This window comes from Notolepis coatsorum (assembly GCF_963971535.1).
Source record: "Notolepis coatsorum genome assembly, chromosome: 9".
NCBI classification, from domain to species: domain Eukaryota; kingdom Metazoa; phylum Chordata; class Actinopteri; order Aulopiformes; family Paralepididae; genus Notolepis; species Notolepis coatsorum.
Window position 1 is genome coordinate 132,691,231 of NC_140173.1, and position 20,402 is coordinate 132,711,632.

At 43.0% G+C, this 20,402-nt stretch overlaps 1 protein-coding gene across 5 annotated transcripts in view; it reads right to left on the reverse strand.

Moving 5' to 3' along the window:
• The window catches only part of cep170aa (centrosomal protein 170Aa), a 132,234-nt gene that overhangs the window by 60,580 nt on the left and 51,252 nt on the right, over nt 1-20,402 (reverse strand). For all 5 annotated transcript variants that reach the window (XM_084322123.1, XM_084322126.1, XM_084322124.1 and 2 more), the window contains exons 5-8: nt 16,139-16,220; nt 11,993-12,048; nt 11,015-11,261; nt 5,127-5,261 (exon numbers count right to left, since the gene is read on the reverse strand). In XM_084322123.1, coding sequence (XP_084178249.1) covers nt 5,127-5,261; nt 11,015-11,261; nt 11,993-12,048; nt 16,139-16,220 — 520 coding nt within the window. The remainder of the gene's footprint in view (nt 1-5,126; nt 5,262-11,014; nt 11,262-11,992; nt 12,049-16,138; nt 16,221-20,402) is intronic.

The following is a 20,402-nucleotide window of genomic DNA, read 5'->3' on the forward strand; positions in this document are numbered from 1 at the left end:
TGTATCTTACCTACGCTGTCTAACGTACCAACACTACAGTATGTATCTTACCTACACTGTCTAACGTACCAACACTCAGTGATGTACCTGAACGCGTTCAATGAACGATCGTTCATGAACTCGTTCATATTCTGGGCGAACGTGAACTGAGTGTACTGTATTTCCGCTAGATGAACGTAATTGTGAACGTGTTCATTCTCGGCACACTATCACAGTATAACTTCGTTCAAAAGTGTGCCAGATTTGGGACGGGCGCACACACGAATGTTTCGGTGTGTGCGTGTTGCGTGCAGAGAGAGAGACTCGTTACGCGCGATGCGGGTCGCCCCTTCAAGGCAATGGTAGGGGAAACACTGATACATAATCACAGTGTGATGGAAGTATTCTGATTGCTGTCTGTGGTTCTATATGGGTTGTGGCAATAATTGTTATACAAATAATAGCTTGCAGCAACGTATTGAAAAAGAACGATAAACTTAGTATAAACTAGTTTATTTTTGAAACCATGAACTTTAGTTAAAAATGTTGAATTATGAACTATGAACTGAACTATATGTAGGAAGTGAACTTTCCCAACACTGCCAACACTATGTATCTTACCTACGCTGTCTAACGTACCAACACTATGTATCTTACCTATGCTGTCTAACGTACCAACACTATGTATCTTACCTACGCTGTCTAACGTACCAACACTATGTATCTTACCTACGCTGTCTAACGTACCAACACTATGTATCTTACCTACGCTGTCTAACGTACCAACACTATGTTTCTTACCTACGCTGTCTAACGTACCAACACTATGTATCTTACCTACGCTGTCTAACGTACCAACACTATGTATCTTACCTACGCTGTCTAACGTACCACCAACACTATGTATCTTACCTACGCTGTCTAACGTACCAACACTATGTATCTTACCTATGCTGTCTAACGTACCAACACTATGTATCTTACCTACGCTGTCTAACGTACCAACACTATGTATCTTACCTACGCTGTCTAACGTACCAACACTATGTAACCTGAAAACAACCTGTGGGAAACACGTAATACAATCCTGTTTTCTTTTGTATTTGTGCTTCTATCTTATTTATTCATGCAATAACAATTCACAGCACTTAACACAGTACAGAGAGTCAAAAATCCATTAACATTACATATCTCTTAACATGCAATGGCCCACATGTGGGCCCTCTTGAGGAAAATTTTCCCACCGGCACTTTGGCGACCTCTAGCGGCGCGGGTGTGCATATTTATTAATACAATATATATATCGAATTAGAGCCATATTTGTTGCCTGTCGATAGGCGTGCGTCCAAGTACACGCTATTGTACAAATACCACTCCCGACTCTCGAGCCTCTAACTCCGCCAATCATTTGGTGATCTCAAACATTATTGGACAGGGTTGTAACCAATGAGTAGAGCTTTCTAATGGTACCCCAGGTGGGAATGAGTGAATCAGGGATCTAATAATAATGGATTGGATTTAATGGATCTAGGTGAAAAGTCGCGAGCCAAAACAGGAAGAGAATTCTCTGTCGAATGCATTGAAGTCTATGAGAAAATCGTTTTCTGGGCCCTCTCGGATTTGACCAAAACCCCTTCTAATCACTCATTTTGGGGGCGCCTGTTAAGAGGTTATTAATGACAATTACAATTACAGAACCATTATGTAAACCAGTACATTACCCAGAGCCATTTCAACCTGTGGCACGGCGAGTGGAGACAAACGCGTGACCCCAAAGCTAACGATAACAGCGGTTTCAAATGAGAAATACTGTTGCAGCTGGGTGACATAATGCAGGATGTAACTTTGGCTCATGCAGACCAAAAAGCAACCCCCCTCTACATACACAACTTCAAAGCAACAAGAGAGCTGAATACCACATTGTGTGGGCGAAAAGCCACAGGTAGCCAAGCAAGGAAAAATGCAAACACAAGTCCCTTCAAAATAAAAGCCTTGCATCAAATTAAAAGGCCGTTAAAGGGAGTGGTTTAGTAAAAGCAGAGGAAGTTTAGAGTGATACTTACTAGAGAAAGGCTAGGCAATGAGCGGACCAGTGTAAACAAGAGTGGTTTGTTTGAGTGCTGTGTTTATGTGCGCGTGTGTGTGTCTGTGTGTGTGAGTGAGTGAGAGAGAGAGAGTGTGTGCGAGAGAGACAGAGAGAGAGACAGAGAGAGAGAGCGAGAGGGAGCTGGTGCAATGGCGTAACCCAATAGGCCCGAGTGACAATACACAGGGAGGGGGTGGGGGGCAGTGGGGGTTCCCACAACGCTAGCTATTCACTATTAAGGAGAGGGAGAGAGCATTAACACACATGAACTTGCATGTGCACGCATACACACAGACTGATGTATACACAAGTGCAAACACAAACACACACACACACTCACAGTCTCTTGCTGCCGCACCAGCCCCTCTTTCTTTCTCTCTCTCTCATTCTCATTCTTTCACTTCCCCTCTTATGCTACCTCTATTAAACGTTAGTCCAGGCTGAGAAGGGAGGATATGCTTTGCTCTTCTGCAAACCAGTGCAAAACGCTGACAAGCATCTAGACTGATAACATCTCCTTTTGATGCTGAGAGGATACACACAATTACCCGAGTGCGTGCGCACGCAGGCACGCACGCACACACACGCACACACACATACACACAGACGCTACTGCACAGAGTCAATCCAAGGACACCACTTGCATTTCAGCACTCTGCAGTGTTAAGTCAATTGTTACAATACACTTTCAGTCACGTTCAAAGAATTCAAATTTTAAACAGACATTGCAGTTTACTTGCCGACGATAGAGGATTCATTCTAATTTACTCGTCAATAAGTTGGGTAATGCAACCTCTTCATACCAAAATATTTTCAGTGTTTGGATTTGAACGAAAATCCACGTCCCGAATTAATTCAAAGTGAATTGATCCTTTATAACATAGCGATGCCGGCATTTAGAAGATGCTCTCTTGTGCAGAGTGACTTACAACAAGTACAACAGTAGAATGAACTCAGATTATTGTATCATCAACATAGCAAGTAACCCACATAAAGCCTAGCCTACCAAAGGCAAATCCCCCTCTACTCACCAACTTCCATGACTTCCATGAGGTTGCCGATTTCATTCGTCAAATATTGAAATCCCTCAGTGACTTTACTACACATTTTACACTTACTTTACACTGTACTACTAATGCTTTACTATACAATCCTCAGTTATGTCCCCCAATCTCCAAAATGTCCAATAGAATATGGCATTTTCTGCTGCCCGGCAAACGGTCCACAGCCAAAGTCCAGTGCATCGACATAATAGAATGTGTTCTCTGTCGACCTGCCAGGTTAAATAAAGGTTGAGAAAAATAAACATAGGAGAAAATGATCCCTTTTAGCAAAGAGACCACTCTGCCAGTGTGCTGTTCTACTCTGTCCGTCCAGATGCTAGGATATATTTGAGGACAGCTTTACTCTGGGTTATAGGTCGTGTCTGGACCACCTACCTACCCCCACCCTGGCTGTAGACCAGCTTGGATCAGGCCAGCTTGGCACAGAATGGGTCATATCGGCGTTGTGTCGTTACACCGCTTGCTGGCCTAATCCCTAATCCTGTTACTACTAGCCAGGGTCAGTTAATGGGATCCCTCAGTCCAGAGGGTGCAATACACAAACAAAGGATGACACACAAGCGCAGAGACGCACAAATGCACGCGCACACACACACACACACACACACACACACACACACACACACACACACACACACGCACGCGCACACACACACACACACACATGCATTAAGGCGGCATTAAGATCAAGCCCCCATTTCAGTATTGTGCTCCATTCTGCATAACTTAATAACAACCTCACGCCTTAATGAGATGTCCTGAAGAAGAATACAGATTGTGAAAATAGAGAGAGAAGCTCTACGTCATGAGCTTCTGTATGTTAGAGAGAGAGAGAGAGAGAGAGAGTGAGAGTGAGAGTGAGAGAGAGAGTGAGAGAGAGAGCGCGAGAGAGAGAGAGAGAGAGAGCGCGAGAGAGAGAGAGAGAGAGAGAGAGAGTGAGTGAAAGAGAGAGAACATTTGACATCAAAAGTAAACAATAGATGTTATTCGTAAAGATAGAATCTGTAATGTCTGTTGAGAGCAATACAGAAGTAAATGAAGAATCTTTTTATTTGTCAATTCACAACGGTCATTTCAATTTCAATTACAACGGTCAGCGGCCTCAACATTCCCTCAAATATTTCACATAATAAAACCCTTTTCGAATTTGAAATTCTAGTTAATGTGTGCTTGTTATTATCAATCTCGACAACATAATAATTGTCTATCACGATGTGATCCCGTTGAAAGACGATAAACATGATCATATTGATTATTTGAAACAGTGTTTTTATTTAACCCTTCTGCCCCCTTAGCAACTATTTTGTGTTTTTTGCCTATATGTATTTGTGTTTCTGTGTACAACGATGGCTGTGTTGATTATTATGTCATGAAATTGGGTCAGATTGGTCATATTTGATATATATTCAATATATAAAAGGATCATCATTAGAATACCTCTAAAAAAAAAGTTATACACTTTAGCCTGGCAAAAACCTTGGTGTTTTTTTCCTTCCCATTAGGGTTAGGGTTAGGGTTACCCAGACAGAAAGATTAGGAGAAGGTAAAATCTCATCCCTGTGCCCGTGCCCACCCCAACACTTGCTCAACAGTCCCCTAACCTAACCCTAACCCCAACCCTAACCCTAACCCCAACCCTAACCCTAACCCCAACCCTAACCCTAACCCTAACCATAACCCTACAAACGGAAATATTTGGAATCTTTGATAGATATGTTGAGTTAGGTTCATAGTGGTATTCATAAAAAAAGAATTGGAACGAAATATTACAAATTAAGTTTTTTATGACCTTGAACGTGATGCAATCTTTTCATGCACTAAGGTGACAACTCTGCAAAATCGTTAGGGGGGCATAAGGGATAAATTGTATAGCTCCCATAAAGGCCTATCTGCGTGTCTTTCTGCTTTGTGTTGGGGGGGGGGGGCGGGGGGGGGGGCGTGGTCACAGGCGAGGTTAGTTCACACGTGTGGGAAGTCGTAATGCGAGAACTTCCTACCTGCTGTGGAGCCGTCGTGTTTCTTGCTGATGGTCTTGGTTTCCTGTTTGAAGGAGTTCTCGTCGTCCGCGTCGCCGTCCCCCCACCATGAGGGCTGGCCGTACAGGGGGGTCCCGCGGTGCTGCGCCATGTCCCCTGGACACACACACACACACACACACACACACACACACACATCATATTTACTAACACGTCTTCTTTTTTTTTATCCACTTTTTCTCCCATTTTCTATATTTTTCTCCCATCCCAATTTCGTATCATCCAATTCAACCCTCCCCTGTCACAAACGCTGTTTCTTGCCTCCCACAAGCCGGCTGCAATGTGGACTAAGTCATACATAGCACAAGTCCCCTCCGGTACTTGAGGTAACAGCAGTCGCATCTTTTCACCTGCGCAGCTCGATCTCTCAGTGGCGAGGAGTAACGCGTGGGAGGCTCACGCTGCCCCCGACACTTCCTGATTCTACTGCGCAGGCGCACCAACCGACCTGTAGGAGTCGCTGTCCACAACGCCCGATCCCCACCCATCAGTTTCCCACCCCCTAATACGGCCAATGTGTATTAGTATGAACGACCAGCTAAACTGAAAGCAATGTGGAGCGCTGGGCTCGAACAGGCGAGCCCAGCGTCTCTGCATTCGTGGCGAGCGCCTTGCCCACTACGCCACGTAGCCGCCCACTAACACGTCTTCTATACCTTTTTGAGAGTATACTTACATTTTGGGTACTTCTTATGTGCTTTCCATGTACTAACTCAAAGCACACGTTTAGCATGATAGTCATTCATATGCTGTAAGTGTAAGTATACAAAAAACAGAGAGACCAACCAAGCTTATGTTGTACTTCATGCAAACGGTACACAAAAGTATAATATCAATATATTTAACCTTAAGTACAACTTTTAATAAAGGGGCACTTAACAAAAAAAAGCAATGCTGATTTATTTTGCACATAATCGTCTCACACGCGTCCAAAAACTGTTTTTTTTTTTACACATGAATTTAAGGTAAATGAGTTTGAATATGGCCACTATAGTGATGTCATCCGGGACACTGGTCATGCTCAGGGCATGACCTGTGGTGGAACAGTGTATTGAGCAGTCGTTCTCTTCCCCAACAGTATATGAAACTCAAAATGTGTCTGTGACCAAAGATGGTGGAGGGAGCCACACTTTCACCACACAGTACACACCGACACCGTGGCCATTCCTTGGCTGACGGTACATCTTAAATGGACACCATGACATTTAGAATTTGTCTGTATGTCTATATATTAGGGCTGTCCCCGACTAAAGATTTGGATGGTCGACTATGATTGGCAAAAATTTGCCGTTAGTCGACTATTGGTCGACTAAAAAAAATATTATATATTTTAAAAAAAATCTATTTTTTTATTTTTTGTATCATTTCATTTGGGCTGTGGGGGGTGCTTAATGTCTGAAGGAGTCGACTGAAGGCTTCTTGTTCTCTGAAAAAGCATGCAATTGGTCCACTGATGGATACATCTTGATATTTGTCTAGTCTAGTGTGTTCATTAGATGGGTGAAATCCTCTTTCAGTGCCTCTGTGCCTGTTTTCGTAGGCAGTTAGCCTCTGGTATGCGTGCCATTAGCGTTAGCCACGCTTCTAGGCCTCTTTTCTTTTGGAAAGAATGATAAACAAATTATTTAATATTTTTTTTATAATTTTTTTTCTTTTTTTTGTATTTGACTACGGCTCCTTTCGACCGATTAGTCGACTAATAGGGGTCAGCCCTAATATATATATATATACACATAACATTTGTATTTCTTTTCCCATCAGTGTAGGAAACGTTTTTTTTACAGTCACTTTGTCAGCGTGGAGTTAGCGCTACCAATTTGGTTTCAAAGCCACTAAAGATTTGATGGAAACTGAGGATTTCTTTGCCTCTGGGCAGAACCTTAACTGGCTAAAATTGAAAATGTCAAAGTCACCCTTTCAAGCTTTGGTCAGTGGACCGCTTGATCAAATTACTGCGGATGAGTGATTACCTGTTTATAACGTGGTTTGTGTACTATGTGTGTGTGTTTTTGAACCATGTCTATATAAAGCAGTCACAGTATCACGATGGTCATTATATGACTCAAAGCGAACCCAGCTGCTGTGTGTGTGTGTGTGTGTGTGTGTGTGTGTGTGTGTGTGTGTGTGTGTGTGTGTGTGTGTGTGTGTGTGTGTGTGTGTGTGTGTGTGTGTGTGTGTATATGCGTGCGTGCGTGCGTGCGTGAGTGTGTGTGTGTGTGTGTTAATTCCACTCACTGGGAGTATTGGTCTGGTCGGCATTAGCTGTACCACTGACCTACTTACGGAACACACACACACACATACACACAATTTCCCCCTCTCTCTTTCTCTCTCTGTCTCCCTTCCCCTCTCTCTCTCTCTCTCTCTCTCTCTCTCTCTCTCTCTCTCTCTCTCTCTCTCTCTCTCTCTCTCTTCTCTCTCTCTCTCTCTCTCTCTCTCTCTTCTTCTTCTTCTCTCTCTCCCTTTCTCACAGGCAAACATACAGTACATACAGAAGCTCATGACGGAGGAGCTGCCGATCTCTAGGTTTCAGGGTAAAGGAGTGACTTCTCCTCCGCCTCCCCCAGGCCTCACAGAGAAAAATGAAAGCTGACACGACATGAACTTCTTGCGGGTAAAATCTCTCCCCATTGCACTCCTCCTCCCTGTTGCCCCCAGGATGCGCTCTGCAGTGTCCGAGGAAACAATTACGCGTCTCACGTGTCTGGCCTGCTAGCATGCCACATCGCCACACAGTACAGTAGTTCATTTCCGGGTGCCCTTAACGCTATGTTGTTTAGATTCGCTCGTCATAAAAGGAGATGCGCTTGTGTATGTACAGTGTGTAACTTATGGAATTTGCTTGTGAATGTACTTTAACGTTGAGATTTCCTTTTTTTTTATAGTACCACCCATATTAAAGTATTTAAAAAAAAAATTATATCTTTTCCCCCCCTCCTTTTTTTCCGATTTTTCTCCCATCCCACTGTTAGTCGTTATGCCAATTCCCAACCCCCTTCCTGGTTGTTGCGCACCCCCCCTACTGTTGGTCCGAGAGGCCGGAGACTGTCACATGCTTTCCTCCGACGCATGTGCAGCCAGCCGGCAGCCAGCCTGGCCGCGCAGATTCTCACTGGGAGAGTGTAACGTGTGGAAGGCTGCACTACCTCTATCCAGATCCTACCCTCGCTGAGCAGGCACCCCGACCGAACTGTAGGGGTCGCTGTCCACAACGCCCAGGACCCACCCGCCAGCTTTCCCCACCCCCTAATACTGCCAATTGTATTAGTGTGAACGGCCAGCCAAGCTGGTGACAACGCCGGGAGCTGGGCTCGAACCCAGCATCTCCGGCGTTGGTGACGAACGCAATCTCCGCTACGCCACCTGACCGCCATCCATATTAAAGTTAACGATTTATGTGTTTACTGATATCATCAGCTTGAAATTGCATGGGAAAAAATGCACTTACCAGCCCTGTTGACTGGCTGTTGCTTTTATTCTACTCTATTTTATAAAACGTAGATGATCATGATGAATACTGCACCTACAGTAATGCAGATGTTGTTGACCCTCCATGGCCTACGTAAACTACCGAACGTATGGTGTGCAATGTTACCGCAAGGTTGAATATAATCTGGGTGAAATAGAGGATGTGGCTCGTCTTGTTATTACAGTAATAACACTGTAGGATTACTTCCACATGGCCATGGGCAGGGTGCCATTAAGGAAATAGCGGGTGGCGTATGGACTGCCATGGACTGCCACCCTTGGTGTGTGTGTGTGTGTGTGTGTGTGTGTGTGTGTGTGTGTGTGTGTGTGTGTGTGTGTGTGTGTGTGTGTGTGTGTGTGTGTGTGTGTGTGTGTGTGTGCGCGTGTGCGTGTGCGTGTGTGTGTGTGTGTGTCTCCATGTGTCATTGGCTAAGCTGCAGATACAGACATGACATACTGTATTATGTTGACCTTGTTTCAACAACTAGAACGTAAGATCTCTTGTTGATGATGTCATTAATCAGGGTTAAGCTCCCTGGTAAAAGTGTCTATATAGTGTGTGTGAGAGGGGGGGGGGCTTCACTGATCATATGACCCCACTGAGATGGCAGGAGATGGCAAAGCCAGCTATAACCACTCAACAGTATGTATTGAGATACATTCAGCTCTAATTCTGCATTTTAGTGTTGTTACATGACTTGACAACTTGTATATTCTATTCATTCATTAATTAAAGAGCATAATGTAGTATGAAGTAATAAGACTACAGGTACTTTTAGATGTTGATGGTTGTATGCTATATAATATCGCTGCTGTCGGGACAAAACCTCATAACTCCAAAAACCCAACTTTTCAGAAGATGAAAAAAACGAACACAGATTTGAGGGTGAATAGAGTTAGGAGGTTTAGACAGATGATCGGTTTAATGCTTTCCCATTGTTTAAACTGTGTAAAACCCACACACACATATGGAGGATGATCTACGGAGTTGATTTACATAATTAAAAAAAAATTAAAAAAATTTAGTTATGAGGTTTTGTCCCGACAGCAGCGATATGATAATATATTATATATGATATAATCAGCTGCGTTTTGTCTCGAGATAGCTACTGTCTGTCCTTTTGGCCAAGACACTGACCACAAAAACACCACTCTCAATTTCACGTTCTGTAATTTTCTTGCCGTACTGTACATCCCCCAATTTGAGAAATTCTTGGTTAACTGATAATTATAGCTTGTCTTCTCCCAATCGCATAGTCTACTCTACGGTATATAATCAACGTGTTAAAAAAGACTGTGCAGAAGCAGAAGACACAAACACTTTGGGATAATATTGTCCAGCTGCGCGGAAAGATATGTCAATCAAGACCGCGCTAGAGATCATTCCATATCGCTGCTGGCGGGACAAAACCTCGTAACTCCTTTTTTTTTTTTCTTTTTTTTTATCAACTCAGTAGATCATCCTCCATGTGTGTGTGGTTTTACAAAGTCTACACAATGGGAAAGCATTAAACCAATCATCTGTCTAAACCTCGTAACTCTATTCGCCCTCAAATCTGTGTTCGTTTTTTTCATCTGCTGAAAAGTTGGGTTTTTGAAGTTATGAGGTTTTGTCCCGCCAGCAGCGATATGTTTGAGTTGTGCTCATACCTGCCATAGTTACAACACCGGTGCCCACGATTTCCAATGATCAACCAGATACGATATGAAAAAGAACCCACAGTGAAAAAGGATTCGCCAATGAAGAAAACGCCCCTACAAAGGCAAACAGTGGTCGTCCAACGTTTACCTCTTGTCCCAACAAAGATATTATTTAATATATAAAACATATAATATCTACTTTCATCTAGTTACCACTGTAAGCTATCGACGTCTCTATATCATGTCTCTATCCAGTAGAAACCTAGCGATCAACTATGAAGGAACAGGCTTGACTTCATGACGTCTACAGGTAGTCGTATCGACTTGTTCCAAGTCAAAAAGAAAGAATGCTTAAGTATCTTTTCAGAGAGTATACTTTGTATACTTTTTATGTATTCAGAAAGTTGTGTCGAATTGAAACCACTGAAGTTGTACTTCAGATGTACTTTTGCTTACCAAAATAATACACTTTTAATAAGTGTACAACTTATGTTTGTGCTTAAGTTTTTTCTTTCTTTCAAATAGACAAAATGAATGTGTGCAACACTGTTTAGAGTTGTGGGATGTGTGTGTGAGATTGTGTGCGAAATAAATCAGCATTGTTTTTTTTGCTCAAGTGCACCTTAAATATACAAAGATATACTTTAAGTATGCAAAGATATTCTCTCTCCCTCTCTCTCTCTCTCTCTCTCTCTCTCTCTCTCTCTCTCTCTCTCTCTCTCTCTCTCGCTCTCTCTCACCTGTCATCTTCTCCTCTCCTTTGTGTGCTTCCATGGAAGGCGTGGCTCCCTCCGCTGCCCTGCTGCTCTCCCCAGCCCTCGGAGCTGGGCTGCTGCTGGGGGACTTCAGGCTCTTTGTGGGGGTCTTGCTAGGAGATTTGGTGGCGGTGGTGGTGGTGGTGGTGGTGGTGGTGGGGGTGGGGGTGGAGGTAGCTTCACCGTTGCATGGTTTCTTAGTGAGCTGCAGTCCACTGGTGAACTTCTCATGCTGGAGAGGGGGAGAGAGAAAGAGAGAGAAAGAGAGAGAAAGAGAGAGAAAGGGGGTACGTGTACAAGCAAGGTGTGCAGAAGCAAAGGGGGGAAGAGAAAATAGAAAGGAAGAGAGATGCTGTATGAACCTCTGGATGAAGAAGCATATAACTGTAAGTAGTCCGTCTGGAATTTTGCTTTAGACGGCCCATGTATTTGCGGTGGTGGTGAAGTCAATCCAAATCACTGATACATCGTCCCAAAAGTACTCATCCTACTGTACTGTCTTTAGCAAGGAACGTACACGACACTCCAATCTAAAATCTTTAGATATTGAGGTTTGATTACATCGTTCCATCTTGAAAACCTCAATCTGACTTCTCTGGTTCTTCCGCTGAAGGATTCAAACAGTAACGCACCACTTGAAAGGTTTTCTGTGCTATTTTAAATATTAGATTAGAGTTGCACAACTTTCTATAATATTGCATAGGGTTGAGTCTTATGCTTGTGAGTTTGTGTGATCTTACCGATCTATGAATTTGGTTCTACAGAAGATAAGTGTCCTCATCAATAATTAACTTAGCTATGTCTGGAGCACTGGCGAGTGGTGCTCCAGGTGTGTGTGTGTGTGTGTGTGTGTGTGTGTGTGTGTGTGTGTGTGTGTGTGTGTGTGTGTGTGTGTGTGTGTGTGTGTGTGTGTGTGTGTGTGTGTGTGTGTGTGTGTGTGTGTGTGTGTGTGTGTGTTGTTACCTTGAGAGCCTCCTCAGGGACAGTAAGTTCTCCAATGACCACAGTGAACAGGTTGGTATGTAATGCAGGCAGGTCAAGGAAACACTGGCAACAACAGCAACGCTTTAATAATGACACACACACACACACACACACACACACACACACACACACACACACACACACACACACACACACACACACACACACACACTGCACACACACACACAGCCTGCACACTTTGCTAATGCATTTAAATAAAGGTCATATTTCAGACAGAGATTGCCTGGTGAGAGGAGGAGTTTCACATAATGACGTACGTCAGTAGAGGGAGTGGGAGAAGGACCAGTAAACTGAAAGGTTGCTGGTGGACGGACCTGGGATGCAAGGGAGCCCGGTTTCTAGGGGGGGATGGCGGGAGGGGGGGGTCCCTCTTACGGGGGTCTGGACGGCTGAACGAGGCCATATTCAAGGGGCCCATATATGTATGTTGTTATGTTATGGATGTCACTGTAAATATTGTGTTGTCTATAAATGTTAAATAAAAATTTTAGTTTAAAAAAAAAGAAAAATTGCTGGTGTGATTCCCGGCACTACCAGGGACCAGCTGTGAACTGGCGACTTGAAGGCTGTTGGCTGGTATTACATCAACGGTGTAACATAAAAGGATTATGACAAAGTTGTAAACATTGTATTTTTTGCATTCATAATTTTTTTTAAGAAACATACTGCATAGTTTCCGTTGTATGAGAAACATAGACTGCCTTCAGATATCATTAGCTTATTAATTTTGTCTAAAGACTAAATAATGGTCCACTAATTACTCCCTAGCCCTGTTTCCTTCCTACTGTACCAATGATGTTGAGTCCTTTCTCGGCACAGTCCATGCTGATATAATGCAAAGTCAATGGGGCCACACTCCAGTGTGTAATAAACACTGAAGCCTACTCCACAGCGCACCGAAAGTAGGTTTCAGCGTTTATTTCAGGGCTTGAGTAGGAAATAAAGGAAAAGGAAATTAAGAACTTACCCTTTAAGTTGTCGTTTTTGATTAAAGGGGAACTATCTTATAAATGGCCTTTTTGAGTGTTTAGCATTGTTTCCTAGATATGTGAACTTATATTAATATGATCTATGTCTCAAAATTCTCATATTGGCGCATTCTTCCAATTCTCCTCTCACAATATTCACCCTCACTGAACTGAGTCATTTGAAAATGTGCGCGATATGTGATGTAAGAGAGACACTGCTGCATGTTAATGTTCAGGCGGCGGGACCTGGCGCAGTGGTTTAGGAGCCCAGGCTCAAAACGGCTCGAGATCTTGAGGTAGAAAAATGCTGTTTTTGAGGACTTGATTAGAAATACAAAACAATGAATAAAAAAAATATATATATTACAGAGGTGTTCCATAGACTCACAGGAATTGTGTAAAAGTGCCCAAATAGTGAAAGAAATAGTAAAATAGTTCCCCTTTAAGTGTCCTCTATAGTTTCTCATTCAGTCCAATCAGTCAGTGTCTCACTGACAGGCTACTGTTTTCAGTTCTATGGCTGGGTCCCATTCACAGTCTCCCCCCTCTAGCCCCTTGGGGAACCCCATCGAAAAGCCTGTTGTTTTCTTTCACACATCACAAAGTGTCGGTCCAATCCATCTGTTCACTTCAGCCCTAAATACGACCCACAATGCAATGCATTTGTGTTAGGGATGTCCGATATTATCGGCCTACCGATATTGGCATAAAAATTTGATATCGGAAAATATCTGTATCGGTTTTCAAAAAAATATTATTAATTTATTTAACCTTTATTTACCCAGGCAAGCAAGTAAGAACAAATTATTATTTTATTTATTGTCAAAGTCTGCATAATGTTGTGTTAATTACACGACAAGAGATATGTAATGTTAATTACCTGAAATTATTCTGTTTTTTGGGGGCGGGGGCGGGGGGGGGGGGACCCTGCATATATCGGTATCGGTTGATATCGGTATCGGAAATTAAGAGTTGGACAATATCGGTATATCGGTATCTGTAAAAAAGCCAATATCGAGCATCCCTAATTAGGGCTGGGCGATATGGAAAAAAATCATATCGCGATAACGATATGATAATGTTATCATATTTCTCGATATCGATAATTATCGAAATTGTTATAAGTATAAAAAACAAACAAAATAAAACATATATATATATTTTTTTTAACAACAGATGTATGTTTATTTTGCAGCAATTCTTTGTCGTTGCCGCCATCTTTAGTGTTACAGCCCCTCACACTCCAGTTCTCAGGCTGCAGCTGGTTTAAAAGCGAAAGTAAACCGGCTTCTCTGCTGGCTGTGACACCAGGGGAGTTGAACAGTTCTGGCTCTGCTAGTTTATTTTCGATCTTTTGGCGCTTTTTTGGTGGACAAACCACCGCACATGTGCACCGTGACTCGCGACTGGAGTCTAGCTCTGCTAGCACACATAGCCTACTGTGTACAGACGGTTTCAAACTGTATTTTAAATTAGAAAGCAAACAAAATAAATGGACAAAAGAAAGATAAATCTCAATTTGGTCAGTATTGTCATTTGGACAAGCAAAGCCATTACTTTAAGTTGCAGGCAAGAAAGACAAGTCTGTCCACTGTCTCTGGTTTTAAAACTGCCCTGTTGCAGGTCAAAAAAAAATAAATATATATGAAAATATATCGCGATATTTATCGTTATCGTTATATCGCCCAGCCCTATCCCTAATTTGTGTTACGTCTTTTTTTAAGTAAAAAGGGTGGCAACAACCTGAACGTACTAAACAAAATTAACAAAATTAAAATGAACAGCCTTTGGAGAAAATAATGAAATGTGATTTTATATTGAGTAAACTTAATAATGTACTGCAGCTTGAGGTGTGAGTTTTTAATATTCAATTCATAGTGATCTGCCAAGAAGAGGCTGAAATTGTGCAGTGAGGACTCTTCCAAATACATGCGTCGCCGTATGCACATCAGACAAGGCTGTCTCAGTTCAGTTCGTCGCAGCGCCGCCTACTCTTTCACACAGAGTGACCCCCGTCATGACGCACGCTTCAGCCTCACCGTGTGTTCTTCTTCGGCCCCCTGAGGGTTGAGGGCCACCGGGTTGAAGAAAGTGGGACCTATAGGGCAGGGGTTTCCAAACTTTTCAGGCCGGGACCCAGAAAATAAGGCGTCAGAGAGCCGCGGCCCAATGCACATCGTCAGGCTTTTTTTTTTTCTTTTTTTGCCAGGCGACCGATTTTTTAAGCCAAATATCACTTCAATCCTATTAAGTTAGTTCAAGTTAGTTATTCATTTATATGTGCTATTTATGAGAGGGCTAACTTGTTGCAAAATAATAATGATAATAATAATAGCCTCATTAAAATACTATTGTTGCTTCGGTTGTTTTCAGCGTTTTATGTGCATAGTCTGTTATTTAGTTTGAAATGTTCGTTGAAATAAGTAGATTTTTCGTTTTTGTTTATTTATTAAGTTAATATAAAACCATATAGTCACATTTTAGAATACAATAGAATAGAATTTTAGAATACAACTAGAAACACTGTCCTGGCCTGCTTCTAAGTTCAGTGGCCTGAAAAAAAAAAGAAATCTTTGGGACCCCGACTTTGGGAACCATATGGCATGAAACCATCAACTCAACACTGGCGCTGAGAACCGTTGTTTGACCCACATGGAGACATATTTTGGAAACATTTCTTAAACCACTTAGGGGTTCTAGCTGTGACTGAGTGCAGTGCATGATTATAGGCTTGCGCAGCACTGCGTGAAAACAATTCCAAACGCGTCCTCGAGAGAATAAAATCATATATCATAAATCTTAGTATATTTCGCTACACTGTCAAATCAGTCATCATCGGTCACTGAGAACGTGTGGGCGGTTTTCAACTCGGTAATCAGTGAGGAAAGATTCATAATATCAATAGAGTCTCTCAGTTCATGCCTGCCTCGGCGACAATGTGCAGTGGTTTCTGCGTCGTCACGTAAACCATAACATTATTTTTTCTCCACCAGATCACTGAGGTTAGAAAACGGGAGAGAGACATGTTTGGGAGCAGAGCATGAGCCCGCAAACCCACACGGTCAAGAAACATTATGAGCATTTTTTCCCAGGAGAGCAACACACGACACGTCCGTTCAAATACGAGTCCAAAGGATATCATATCCGAACCTCAGCTTGTCCTCCAGCTTCAGAGTGATGTACATCTGCTCCTGGATGCGCACGTCGTTTACAAATGTCTGCGTGAGAGAGGGAGGAGACGGGGAACACATGGCATACAGATTAGACAGAGAAAAAAAAGAAGAAACAGAATGAGACCTGAAAACTGCCATGATGTCAGAAAGAACCCACCACTGTGCATGAAGCCATCAAGCCACTAGTCCGCCAACCAGTCAGCCAGTCAGTCAACTAGTCAGCCAACCAGTCAGCCAGTCAGTCAGTCAGTCAACTAGTCAGCCAACCAGTCAGCCAGTCAGTCAACTAGTCAGCCAACCAGTCAGCCAGTCAGTCAGTCAGTCAACTAGTCAGCCAACCAGTCAGCCAGTCAGTCAACTAGTCAGCCAAGCAGTCAGCCAGTCAGTCAACTAGTCAGCCAACCAGTCAGCCAGTCAGTCAACTAGTCAGCCCACCAGTCAGCCAGTCAGTCAACTAGTCAGCCAACGAGTCAGCCAGTTAGTCAACTAGTCAGCCAACCAGTCAGCCAGTCAGTCAACTAGTCAGCCAGTTAGTCAACTAGTCAGCCAACCAGTCAGCCAACCAGTCAGCCAACCAGTCAGTCAGTCAGTCAGTCAGTCAGCCAACCAGTAAGTGAACCAGTGAACCAGTCAGCCAGTCAGTCAACTAGTCAGCCAACCAGTCAGCCAGTCAGTCAACTAGTCAGCCAACCAGTCAGCCAACCAGTCAGCCAACCAGTCAACCAGTCAACCAGTCAGTCAGTCAGTCAGTAGGTCAGTCAGTCAGTCAGTCAGTCAGTCAGTCAGTCAGTCAGTCAGTCAGCCAACCAGTAAGTGAACCAGCCAACCAGTCAATCAGTCAGTCAGTCAGTCAGTCAGTCAGTCAGTCAGTCAGTCAGTCAGTCAGTCAGTCAGTCAGTCAGTCAGTCAGTCAGTCAGCCAGGCAGTCAGTCAGTCAGTCAGTCAGTCAGTCAGTCAGTCAGTCAGTCAGTCAGCCAGGCAGTGGAGACAGCTGATGCTGGAAGCTCTTTATAGTAAAGTATCAGGTGGTCTGTCTGCACAGCCATGGAAATTGGCATAACAGTGACAAAACACTCTCCCCTTTCTCCTTCTCTCTCTCTCTCTTTGTTTCTCTTTCTCCTTCCCTCCTTTCTCTCTCTCTAGCTCTCTATGTCTCCCTCTCCTTCACCCCTCCTTCAGCCGTACAGTGGTGAGATAGAGAGATAGAGAGAGAGAGAAAGAGACATCAGGTTTCATTAGACTGCAAATGAAATCCAATCACACAGTCTGCCTCACAGTGAAATAAATAGTTGACAGTTTAAACAAACTAAAACAAATAAGCAACAAACACTGTCAAAACACATGTAGAAAAAGATAGACAGAAAGATAGCTACTGTGACAGATCATTCCACCCAGTGACCCAGTATCATTCTAAGCACATTCTGAAAAACAGGAAGCAGCTACACTGATTCATTCGCTACACTCTATCTTGTTAACTCCTCCAAGCTATTCCAATTCCCTGAGTCAGCGAGAGAAGACTTCCTGTCAATCCTACTGTCACCACCACCACCACCACCATAGAGGAAGAATCAGAATGTGGGTCGGATAATGACTCAGCAGGAAGCGACTCTGACCCTGACTTCCTGTCTGAAGCATCAGGGAGGATATAAGCTAGCGGGGGCTATGACTGAGGATTCAGCACTAAAACGACTATCCTTAGTAAACCCATGACTCACAACTCATGTGGTTAAGAGGAATTGCGTGGCTGTACTCTGACTCTGCTGTGCGTTGACCTAGAGTAGAGTCAGAGAGGATAGATGTTAGGCTCTACTGTAGGTGTGTGTTGAGCTAGAATAGAGTCAGAGAGGATAGATGTTAGCCTTTAGACGTGTTAAGTTAGAATAGTCAGAGAGGATAGATGTTAGCCTTTAGATGTGTTAAGTTAGAATAGAGTCAGAGAGGATAGATGTTAGCCTTTAGATGTGTTAAGTTAGAATAGAGTCAGAGAGGATAGATGTTAGCCTTTAGACGTGTTAAGTTAGAATAGTCAGAGAGGATAGATGTTAGCCTTTAGACGTGTTAAGTTAGAATAGAGTCAGAGAGGATAGATGTTAGCCTTTAGACGTGTTAAGTTAGAATAGTCAGAGAGGATAGATGTTAGCCTTTAGATGTGTTAAGTTAGAATAGAGTCAGAGAGGATAGATGTTAGCCTTTAGACGTGTTAAGTTAGAATAGTCAGAGAGGATAGATGTTAGCCTTTAGACGTGTTAAGTTAGAATAGAGTCAGAGAGGATAGATGATAGCCTTTAGACGTGTTAAGTTAGAATAGAGTCAGAGAGGATAGATGATAGCCTTTAGACGTGTTAAGTTAGAATAGAGTCAGAGAGGATAGATGTTAGCCTTTAGACGTGTTAAGTTAGAATAGAGTCAGAGAGGATAGATGTTAGCCTTTAGACGTGTTAAGTTAGAATAGAGTCAGAGAGGATAGATGTTAGCCTTTAGACGTGTTAAGTTAGAATAGAGTCAGAGAGGATAGATGATTCATCTCCTTTGGATGAATCAGTTCTCTTTCACTTCAGTTCTCTATGTCTGTCTGTTGTCTCTTTCTCTTTATTTATGCATCTCTCTCTCTCTCTCTTTCTCTCTGTTCCTCTCTTTGTCTCTTTCTCCGTGACACACAAGACCTTTTGAAGGTTGAGTATCTTGGAGGCAGACAAGGGGAAAAGTATTTTCACAGAATCATGATGGTGATTATACTGCTAAAAAATGAACCCAGCTACAGTGTGTGTGTGTGTGTGTGTGTGTGTGTGTGTGTGTGTGTGTGTGTGTGTGTGTGTGTGTGTGTGTGTGTGTGTGTGTGTGTGTGTGTGTGTGTGTGTGTGTGTATTCATATATTATGAATACGGATTAAAATATATGATATATTATGAATAAGGATTCAAACGTATACATTATGAGCCATCAGCGGTAATACTGACTCTCTCTCACACGCACGCGTGCGCGCACACACACACACACACACACACACACACACACACACACACACACACACACACACACACACACACCATCTGCGGAGACATTAGCACAGGGTAATACAATCTAAAATAAAGAGGGACTGTCTGCAGGTGAAAGCATCCTTTTGTGTTACTCACTGATTTGCAATGGTGGGCTGTAGAATTGACCACTTGCAAAATAATGACTGACAACAACAACAACTGACAACAATCTAATACTACTCTCTCATTCACATTCTAAGATATCAGTGCTCTGACAAGACACGGATGAAGTAAGATGAACAGGGAGAAATGTGGAAAAGGTTGCTAATGGGGGTGTAATGACATCACAAGTGTTTGGAGGGTTATTTCCATTTCTTGTAATGTGCTGAGTTCATCTTGAGATGAACAGTGACTTAAGAGATGCCGGTGACTTGCCGAAAATTAGCAAATGGTTAATTTGGTTGTTCTAGTGGATTGTAGAATTGAATTTGGATTCCAGTTGACCTCCGGCCCTGACACACATCTTCCTTAGGGCAGAGATTGATTAACACCAGAAGGGAAGGATGTCCTATTGACTACCTGATGAAATAGTTAACCTCTATCTCTCTCTCTCTCTCTCTCTCTCTCTCTCTCTCTCTCTCTCTCTCTCTCTCTCTCTCTCTCTCTCTCTCTCTCTCTCTCTCTCTCTCTCTCTCTCTCTTTCTCTCTCTCTCTCTGGAATCGAATTAGGAATTGTCACCATTTCTCCTTATTTATTTTCTCTCCTTAATAATAATAATAACTTTATATAGCGCCTTTCAAGGGACCCAAGGTCGCTTTACATGGGGGGGGGGATAACAAAGTAACAGACAGTGGACAGACACAACATATACATATATATAAAGTGAGAGATTAGGGGTTAAAGGCCAAGTTGAAGAGGTGGTTTTTTTAATGAGTCCGGAGTTGGGGCGGTGCGGAGTTCTGCGGGGAGGGAGTTCCAGAGGGTGGGAGCTGCCACACTGAAAGCTTAAAGGGGTCCTTAAAGGGACAGTTCAGATTGTTTGATCCCTATCCCTGTTTCTTACTCACCAAGGATGCTGTTGATCGGTAGAGTCCTTTCTCAGCACAATCCATGCTGTTCCTCATACTAGCTCCAGATAGTTAGCCGCACAAACCAATGCAAAGTCAATGGGGTCGAGCTCCTGTCTGTACAAGCGGACTGAAGCTCCACTGAAATGTACTCCACGGTGCACACAAAGTACATTTCAGC